The following is a 9,754-nucleotide window of genomic DNA, read 5'->3' on the forward strand; positions in this document are numbered from 1 at the left end:
ACCCTTGGTACAGGGACCCTCTATCCGCAACCCGAGGACGCGTTCGGTGGCTTTGTCATAGGCCCTTCGGTTTGATTCTAGAGGAATATATATATATATATAATGCACTGGATACAGAAAGATAACTGAAAAATATTAAGAAATTCATATAAAATTTCATTTATTGTTAATGAGTGAATGGACTAAAACTGAAAACCTAATAAAATGTAATCAAAAGTAATAACATTAAAGACAATAATGGAACAGTGAAAAAAAGAAAAGATGATCGAATTTAAAATTGGTTGAAAACACATTTTGTGAACACTTTTGAGGCTATTGTTTTTCAAGATTTGAAAATTATATTTACGATTATTCGCAGTGCTTGAGAATTTCGAACAATTTATCCTAAAGACTTTTCGATAAAAAATAAAATTATAAGAGTTGTAGCATTTTCAAAATCGAAAAATAACGAAAATAAACATTTTAAGCCAAACAACATACAATATATGAAGAAAAAATCAAGCGAAGAAAAACTTTTCTTTTTGAAAGCCCTACAAAATTGATAACTTTCTGAATTGTGTTAAAAATCTAAAATTTAAATTTTGACCCTACAAAATGTATATCGGCACCACCGCTTTTATTTAGAAATGATATAAGTGCAGTTACTTCTCATTCCATTTGAAATATTGTGCTTTTTGAAAAAAGTATGTATCTAAGATATTTTGAATTGGAACGTTTTCAATACAAAATCATTTCACACATTTTTCTTGAATTTTCAGCGCATTTATTCGAAATTATCAAAAATAAATGATTTTCTAGCCGGAGTTCTCCACACGTGAAAGCTGAGTGGCGCTCGACAGATAACTTTTAATCTCCTATACATCCCAAACTGTTTCGAATAATCCTGAACCAAAACCTTCATAAAAATGGCAGCTCTGGCGCTTTCAAGTAGACACACGAGTTTATTTCTTTTTTATTTCTTCATATAAATGGGAAAATGCATTCGTACAACTTAAGCGTCGCTAGTGTAATGAACGCTAGTGTCACTGATTTAAAAAATTTTAATATTTGAAGTTTTTCAGGAATTCATAACTTTTAATTCTAAGAGTCACTTGAAAATTTTAAATAATGACATACGGAATATACAGAAATAATGTTTGAGGAGAATGAAAAAGGAACATTAATAAAATAAAAGCTTCCCACTGAGAATTAATCTATAAATACATGAATAGCCAATGTCATGAAATGAACAGTCGTATACGAGTGAGAATATAATTGTAGACACCCCAGAAGCAATATATGAAAGATCATGAGTCGCTATTAATTTTTTTATTGTCTATATACATTCATAACCGTTTCTAAAAGAAAAATAATGATAAAAATGACAATTATGATATAGAGTTAGTTAGTTGTAATGCGGGCAGGGAGCCCCCTATGGAGCTCCCCTGGCGCTCCTTCACTCCGTGGTGGGGTTATACTCCATTTTGTGCATATGGTACTTTAAGTGGTTATGCCCAATGAGCATCTGAACCATTGTCCTTACGTGTTTCTTTGGCAAGCCCAAGATTTCCCTGGCTCTGTCCATTCTGCACGTACAGCCCAGGATTGACTTCGCCTGTCGGCAACCCCGGACCTGCTCCCAGTATTCTCGGTGCTTAGTGCGGATCCAGCTTTTTATGGCAAGACCGATGCAGCAAGACACTAGACCCAGTACCGGTTCCGGCCCTATGTATTCACCTACCGCATCGCTTCTTGCCAGCTGGTCCGCTTTCTCGTTGCCCTTGATTTCTGTATGGCCAGGGAACAATATGAGATCCACTTTATTCTTTTCTGCAAGTCGGTGTAATGCCTTTTTGCATTCCCAAACCAGTTCAGATGTTATATCTGGTTTTCCCACTGCAGTTAGTGTGACTTGGCTGTCCGAACAGATCGTAATCTGTCTCCCAGCCGCGTTTTCCTCTAATAATATCTCAGCACTTCTAAGAGCGGCAAGGACCTCCGCCTGAAAGTCTCCCAAGCGGGACTACCACTTCCCTCCTCCTCGCACTGTCATAATTTCCCGCTCCTGTCCCTCCCGCCCCCTTGAGCCATCCGTATACCAGAATTCTCCTTGAGGATTAGGTTATCCTTTTCTTTCCCCGCATCCCTACTTGGGATGTAGACGCGGAAAGCCCTGGTGAAGTCGAAACGTTTTGTTATTCTATCCTGCCTCATCTCAAGAATCGGCAGTGAGCTGATGTCACTCGGGAGCCTAGTGTGTCTATTCCCCCGAGTCCATCTGTTTACTCTCACCAGGCGGCCCATCGCGTGTGCCGCTTTTGAAGTTAGCGTAAGGTGAAGAGGTTCTTCGCAGAGCATGAAGCCTATAGCTTCTCTAGGCGTAGTCCTCATTGCTCCTGATAGACCCCTAAACGCTAGCGTTTGCAATCGTCGCAGCCTGTCCTGTATAGTTTTGAGTACTTCCCGTGGCCACCAGACTACAGCCGCATGAAGGAACCTCAGTTTAAGAATCGCGGAGTAGAGCCATGCAAGAATTTTGGCCCTATTCCCCACGTCAACCCCAAAGCACTCCTACACATCCAGAAAGTCATGACGAATTTCCTGCATTGGGTCTCCAGGTGCTTTGCTCAGCTCAGTCTGCTATCTAGGATGACTACCAGATACTTAACCGAGTCTGAGAACGTCAGCCTCCCGGCACAGAAAACAGGAGCGTCCACCTTCGGCATCTTGTAATTCTTCGTGAAAATTACCATTTTGGTATTTTCCTGATTCACCCAGAGCCCTGAGCTACCGCACCAGATCTCCACGATGCGCAGCGTCGACCTTGTAAGGCCCATCAAGGTTTCCAGATGAGCCCCCCTAACTAGAATTACAAAGTCATCCGCATAAACTTGAGTATAATATCCCTCTTCATTAAGCCTACGCAGGAGACCATCCACTACTATGCACCACAGGAGGGGCGACAGGACACCACCCTGTGGACACCCCCGTGGCGCTACTCCTTTAACTAGACCTTCACCCCATCTTGTTTCGAGTCTCCTCTGGCGTATATACTTCATATCCAGCTTACCAGTTGGTTTGGTACACCACACCTCAAAGCCTCCCCACAGATCACTTCTGAAGGGGTATTACTGAAGGCACTCTCTATATCCAAGAACATTCCCACAGCATACCCCTTTTGTTCCAACTGCTGCTTCACTTTTGCCACAACAGCATGGAGTGCTGTCTCTACAGAGCAGCCTGCCTGAAAGGTCCTTTGATTCCTCACAGAAGCCCCTTCTAGTCTTCCTGCTTATTTATCCGTATATTTTTGTTCTAATCATACTGAGCCCTCTTATAGATATCCCAGTCTGAAGGCAACTTGGTTCTGTTTGCCCTATTGCACAAAGCTCTTGTCTTTTTGCGGAGCTTCTCCAGGTGCGTATTCCACCATTCTGCTCCTTTCCTAGACTTAACTTTGCTTGTGGGACAATTGTTTTCATACGATGTATTCAGATCCCTTCACAGAAAATCCGCGGCGTGCTCTAACTCCTCAATAATGCCATAGTTTGTGGGAAATTCCACTATCCTTCCTCTGAGTTCCTCTTTACATGAGTCCCAGAGCGTATTTCTCGGGTTTCTGACTTTTGAAACCACTGGTTTACCTAGTTTAAGCTGAAACAGGATATATTTGTGGTCCGAGAGAGACTCCTCATCAGAAATTATCCAGTCCATTACCCTAGTCATCAGCCGCTCTGAACATAAAGTCAAATCGAGAACCTCACTCCTGTTTTTAATCTGAAATGTGGAAGTATCACCTCGATTCAGAATTTCGATATCAGTGCCTGCTAGGTACTCAATTAAATCTCTTCCTCTGTCATTAATATACGTGCTCCCCCACAACGTATGGTGAAAGTTCGCATCACATCCCAACAGCAGAGGAATTCTGTACTTTTGGCAGTGCTGAATTAAAATCTCTACCTCTCTGGAAGGCAGGGATCCATCCGCATCGCCAGGGAAATACGCTGAGGCAATTGCAACCTCTAGTCTTTCCCCACTTTCACCCCTGAGCCTCACTTTGATAACAGTAAGATCTCTGGAACAAAACTTAGTCACCAAAATCGCATCCATACCCTTGACAGCTATGCATGCCCTTGGCGCTTTTTCGAGCGGCCCCTTATAGATGGAGCCACACCCTGACAGGCCGCTAATCCTTTCTCCGCATAACCAGGGTTCTTGGATTACTGACATGCGTCTGGCTAAAACCGCCGAGGCGCCTTTGCTGTACTGCAAATTTATTTGCATCATTGAGCTTCCCGCCTCAGCCATTGAACGACTAAGCCGGGGTATCCCTAGACGCTACAGGTACCCCTGAGGAACCCTGTTGGGTCACCCTGAAGGTGACCCAACCTACCCCCAAATAGGGCCGGTTGTCTAGAGCCGCAAGAGCTCTGACTGCGGATTCAAGAAATCCTACAACCAGAATCCATCCACTCCCCTTCTGTCTGGATCCCTGCCATTCGGAGTACACCTTCCACGAATCCATCCTCAGAGTCGGATTTTGGTAGCTCAGGTGCCCCAGAACGGCCGTCGGATTCTCGGGTTTTATGTGAATCAGAACGGTCGCTCTGCGGTACCTTTGCAGACATTCCGTCTCCCTGAGCTCCAGGTTTAGTTCCTCTTTGAGCCTAAATCTTGGAGTTCTTTCGGCCAGCGAGTCTCTCGACAAAACATCCGTGGCCCCTCGCGGTGTACCGCGTCAATCTCTTGAGAGATTTACTCCTTCAGCCTCTCCAGATCATCAAGAGCTAGACAGGTCTCAGGATAACCCGATGCAACGACAACCCTTACCAGGGCCTTATTGGCCATCTGCCCAAAAGTAAGGACTTGTGTTTCCAGAGCCTTCTGCCGTTTCACCTCCCTATTGGGGGGGGGGGGGGTGCAGCCTCGTTGTCTTGGCTGCTGTTTGAGAGATGCGCAATACGCGTCTTCTTCTTTTGAGCACCTCTACGGTTCTTCCTCCTCATGGAGAGCTCCATTAGTTGCTCTTCTATCGTCACGTCAGGATTGACGCCAGCCGCATCTTTTCTCGCCGCTTCCAGTGGATTGCCCCCTGCGGAGCCTTCCACTTTCTGCGATGGGTTGAAAGAGGGTCCCGGAACGAGCCCCTCATTGTTTTTAAAATTATGTTGGCCTTTGTTCATAAAAGTCCCACGAAAAGCTAGGGGATTAGAAAATACACTCTGCAGAGCCCCGCTTGCATAGGGCAGGTCTAAATACTATGGGATTCGACCTGGTGTCCCAAATTCCCCGTTCAGACATCTCCTTTGTGACCCTTGCCTGTCTGCCTCTGCTGAAGGGGCAGGCCGGGGTGTTTAAGGATTTGTTAACCCTGGTGCCATGCAGCCCTCGATACGGTGATCACATCTTGGCTTCGGGGCATGAATACTCGCGCTCTCGATATTCCAGAGGGTTTTGCCAGTACCCCCTGGAAGGACCGCTCCTTATTTGAGATCCCATCGATCGAAATCCGTCAGATTCCCCGAGCAGCTGCACTTTGCGACACAGTTTCTCTGGTTCAACCATTTCGGACCATAGTCCGGTGATACCCATAAGCCCTCCCACCAACTGCAAGGTCTCGCGATCCCTAGGGAAAGATTATGACATAGATCAGATTCTTCGTCACTACTCACACTCTCAAACTTAGATTTATTTTCATCAACTGAAAAATAATTCAAACTCGTTATAAGAAAAATGTTGTGTAAAATATTTTTTAGACTAAAAGTGCATGTCACTCATAAAAGTATAGTATTCTGCTGTGTTTCACCGTTCTCTTTCGAAAACCGTTAGAAAATTTGAAAAAAGATTGAAAATATTAAAATGGTGAGGAATTGTTCAAGAATATAAAAAGCCGATTTTCACAATAGTAAACGAACCAACGCTTGTATTTGTTGCCAATTTTCGTTTAATTTGGCTTTTTATAGGTAAGACATCCCGTGAGTTTGATGTGGGCTAACCCATTGTTGTAGACAGAAGAATTTTTCCCCATATAATCGAATTTTTTAATTTTTTAAATAAACAGAGAGAGAGAGAAAATTAAAATAAAAGTTTTTACATATAGAAAATTGCTCCAGATATTTACATAGAAATTAACGGGACTGCGCACAAATCTGCGGGCCTGGAAACCCATAAGTAAGGGGCATGACGCACACCACGTATGCTCTCTCTGCCTCTTCGGGTGGCTCGCAGCGCTACTACTACTTGCTCAAACACTACTAGCCAATCAAGAGTCGTCCCTGGCGCCCCAGATAGAGTGGGAATAACTTCAGCTCTCCCGATATACCAAGTCAGCCCGCTTGCCTGAGATGGGACTTTGTGCTCCATCCCGTTAGTTTCTATGCAGGCTCAAACACCTCGTATCTCGTATCTTTCGTTGATTTTCAGAAAAATACGAAAATTCGATTCCATGAAAAAAAGTTCTCCTGTCCACAAAAATGGTTTAGTCCGCATAACTCTCACAGGATTTCTTCCCTATTAAAAGCTCAATTCAGCTTTTTCCAATTTTCCAACGATTTTCTGTAAAGGACGGTAAAGCCCAGCAGTATGCTAGACTTTCAAGTGATATTAACATATAGGCTTGAAAATATTTGACAGAATATTGTTCTTATAACGAGTTTGAATTTTTTTCAGTTAATGACAATACAGAGAGATTGAGAACGAGAGTATTGGCGAAAAATCTGATAATGAGTATCCCAATGCTGATTGAAGAATACGGATATATGTTTTACTCTATGCAATCATTATTACTTCCATCATTCTTATTCTTATAGAAAGAAAGAGTATTAAAAATATTCACATACTTTCACGTTATGAATTTCAGAAATTTTACTTATTAACATTTGCTACATATAAGCTGTAATTTATTTAGTACTTAAAGTATAAAAATATCAATAATTTTGTAAAAAAAGTTATTGTTTTTATTGAAAAATAAACTTTTATAACAAAATTTTAGCATTAAAACAATGAAAGAGCAAGGACAGCACAAGACGATAAATTAGTTTGAAATGTTATAGACGTGCAACTTTCTCGGTCGGGTATTGCAAAAAAATGTGTGTGGTACACTGGCGTACGAGGTAAATGCTGCTCTTGTGATTGCCGGACTTTCTTGTGGATCATGCTGCAAGCATCACACTGGTTGCAATCATCTCGTTTACACGCTTGTATGACAAATAACTATCTTTTGTTTTGTGGGTGGTTTCAAACTTTACGATACTTTTTCATTGTTTTAGTTTTAAAGAAGACTTTACGATTATCATGCAAAAATATAAATTTTTGTATCCATCATGTGAAAAAATATGATTTTTTACTTTGGTAGAAGGGGAATAGTTTAACCGCCCTGAGAGCCCATACTTATTACATCCTTGTACGAAGATAATGGTAAAAAAATAACCGATATTTTTTCACCAAATAAAAGCTTTTTTTGGGGTGCCCTCTCAAGCCAAAGAAACTTTTTTTTATTTAAGCCTTTCCAGTTACCAAAACTTATTACTAATAATAATTTTGTTATTTAGGAATACAAGAACAAAGATCAAAACAAAAGTAGCGACTCATGCGCCCGGCGAAATAAAAGTCTGAGGGAAACTAAAGTGATTCCTCGCGTCATTTACGAAATCGAACAATTTAACAAGGATATTCTTACTCTTTCTAAGAAATCTGGGGTATGTAGATATGAGTTTGATTAATAAAGACAATAACTAATTTTGTATCCAATGGGCACGATAAACGCGACTTCCGAGCCTATAGAACTGGCGGAAAGTATGAAATGGCGCTTACCGACCAATTACGAAGCTTCCATTTATCACCATTATCGCGAATGTGTGCCACATTCAACTCTCCAAATTTGATTCGCAGCTAACTAAGCTAAACTAAAAGTTTTTTTTCCTTGTTTTCACGTTCTTCTTAGCGGAAGGCTTCCGACCACCGAACCCACACTAAGGATACACCCTGAACCCCACACCACCCTACTACTCCGCCCTGGACCGTTGTAATCTGCCATATTTTCAATCTGCTATACTGCTCCAAATGCACACAACAGATATTTGTAATCTGCTATATTGCTCCAAAAGCCCATGATAGACATTTGTACTCGTTTAATGTCTTGTTTATCGTGCTCTAGGGCATAAAGTATCGTGTGTGGTACGGGCGACATTTGTCAATCCAGCACGAACGTGAAGTTTGCTGCACGAACGAAGAGCCCTTGCCACTCAATGTACTATTCAACTTATAAGATGGTCTAATGTGAAAAAAATATTTTTAAGATCGAGTTGAACAAGTACGTCAAGCACAGTAAGACGAGAGACTTCAAAATAAATAAGATGCAGCTGGTAGAAAATCTGGATGGAATAAATATGAGTATGGTAAGCGATGCAACTCAACTTAAAGTGAATCATTTATTGTTATATAAAAATCTTACACATGCGCCCGAGATTACAATTGCTTAAATTTGTTTATTAGCTCACGACCCAGAACACAATGAACAATTGTACAAGAACTGAAGATCCCGACGTGAGTGAGAGAAGTGAAAGAAGTTCAGATAGCGAAAACGGAGCTACTCCATCCAAGAGACATAGAGAAAACAGCGCATACGATTCGTAAGAGATGTTCAAATCTTCTTGATAGATCCCATTTGTTCAATTTGAAAACTATGACTTTGATTTTCAAGATGTGCCTATCAGGTTTATCCTTTAAATATACTAATTATTTTGCATTAGCGTGTAAATGGTTATCGACTATCATGTACTGTAACCAGATTTTCAAAATCAATAAATAATTACCTACCTCAAATACATATTACTTGTTAACTTAACGCATTTTATAGATAACCTGAAAATATTATAATGAAAGGCCAGACGAATATCCAGTGCTGGCACCTATGGAGACGCCGCTAAAATGTCTAGAAGAAATCTAAATCTTGATCTAAATTCTAAATCAAAATTAGGAAGAGCATTAAGTAAATCAATTTTTTTAAACTTTAAGAAGCACTAAATAAAATCTGGATACCCAGAAGAAGAGGGAACACATGGTGCGGAACCTTAGCAAGACTGGCACAAAGTTCAGAATGAAGATTTAAAAATTCATCGTCAAAGTTTATTATTAACAATCATTGACCAAAATTATTCTTTCTAAGAGGAAGTTTCATGCATGACTTATTCGCCCTAATTTAAGTGACTGGCGAAAGATTTATCCGTACAAATTAGAATAAACGATTTGAGGACGTTCTTCAAGTGAAAGTATTTCCCTTGATACTAGCAATAATGGGTTTTCAAGGGAGATTCTTTAAATATGTAGAGAATATTCTCAGAATAAGTAGACATTGTATACAAAACTACAATTCTAATATATTATATTTAAATTATTTAGGAATTTTTACTTCATTATAAAAATAATCTTAAATATTTTTGAAGACATTGAATAAAAATAAATACATTTTTTAAATATTTAATATGTATTAAAATGTTTTTCCTAGATTATAAAAAAATCACAAAAAATAACTGATGTCTTTGATCACTATGTCACTGGAAAAAACTTATATTTTTTTAATTTGGAAAAATATTTCAAATACAAACCTCGAATTGATTCCTTAACACTTAGCTTCTATGATAAATTTTCTGCGAGATTAGGATTCCCGGTTCTTTTTCTAGTTGCAGGAGAAAAGGAGAGACACTTGTCACAGTGGGATATGTGTCCTTCAACTACAAAATTGACTTTCAGAATCAGTGAATATATTTAGAAGAAT

The 9,754-nt window shown here is 40.2% G+C and overlaps 1 protein-coding gene across 3 annotated transcripts in view; it reads left to right on the forward strand.

Annotated features, from left to right (window-relative positions):
- Positions 1 to 9,373, forward strand: part of LOC117168927 (Fanconi anemia group I protein) — a 426,852-nt gene extending 417,479 nt beyond the window's left edge. For 2 of the 3 annotated variants that reach the window (XM_033354921.1, XM_033354913.1), the window contains 3 exons: positions 7,530 to 7,676; positions 8,277 to 8,375; positions 8,473 to 8,805. In XM_033354921.1, the coding sequence (XP_033210812.1) occupies positions 7,530 to 7,676; positions 8,277 to 8,375; positions 8,473 to 8,613 (387 nt within the window). In that variant the 3' untranslated portion in view covers positions 8,614 to 8,805. Of the gene's footprint in view, positions 1 to 7,529; positions 7,677 to 8,276; positions 8,376 to 8,472; positions 8,806 to 8,836 lie in introns of those variants that run through there. The other variant, XM_033354903.1, reaches the window with a different exon arrangement.
- Positions 9,374 to 9,754: the final 381 nt, after the last annotated feature.

This window comes from Belonocnema kinseyi, chromosome 1 (genome assembly GCF_010883055.1).
Source record: "Belonocnema kinseyi isolate 2016_QV_RU_SX_M_011 chromosome 1, B_treatae_v1, whole genome shotgun sequence".
Taxonomy (NCBI): domain Eukaryota; kingdom Metazoa; phylum Arthropoda; class Insecta; order Hymenoptera; family Cynipidae; genus Belonocnema; species Belonocnema kinseyi.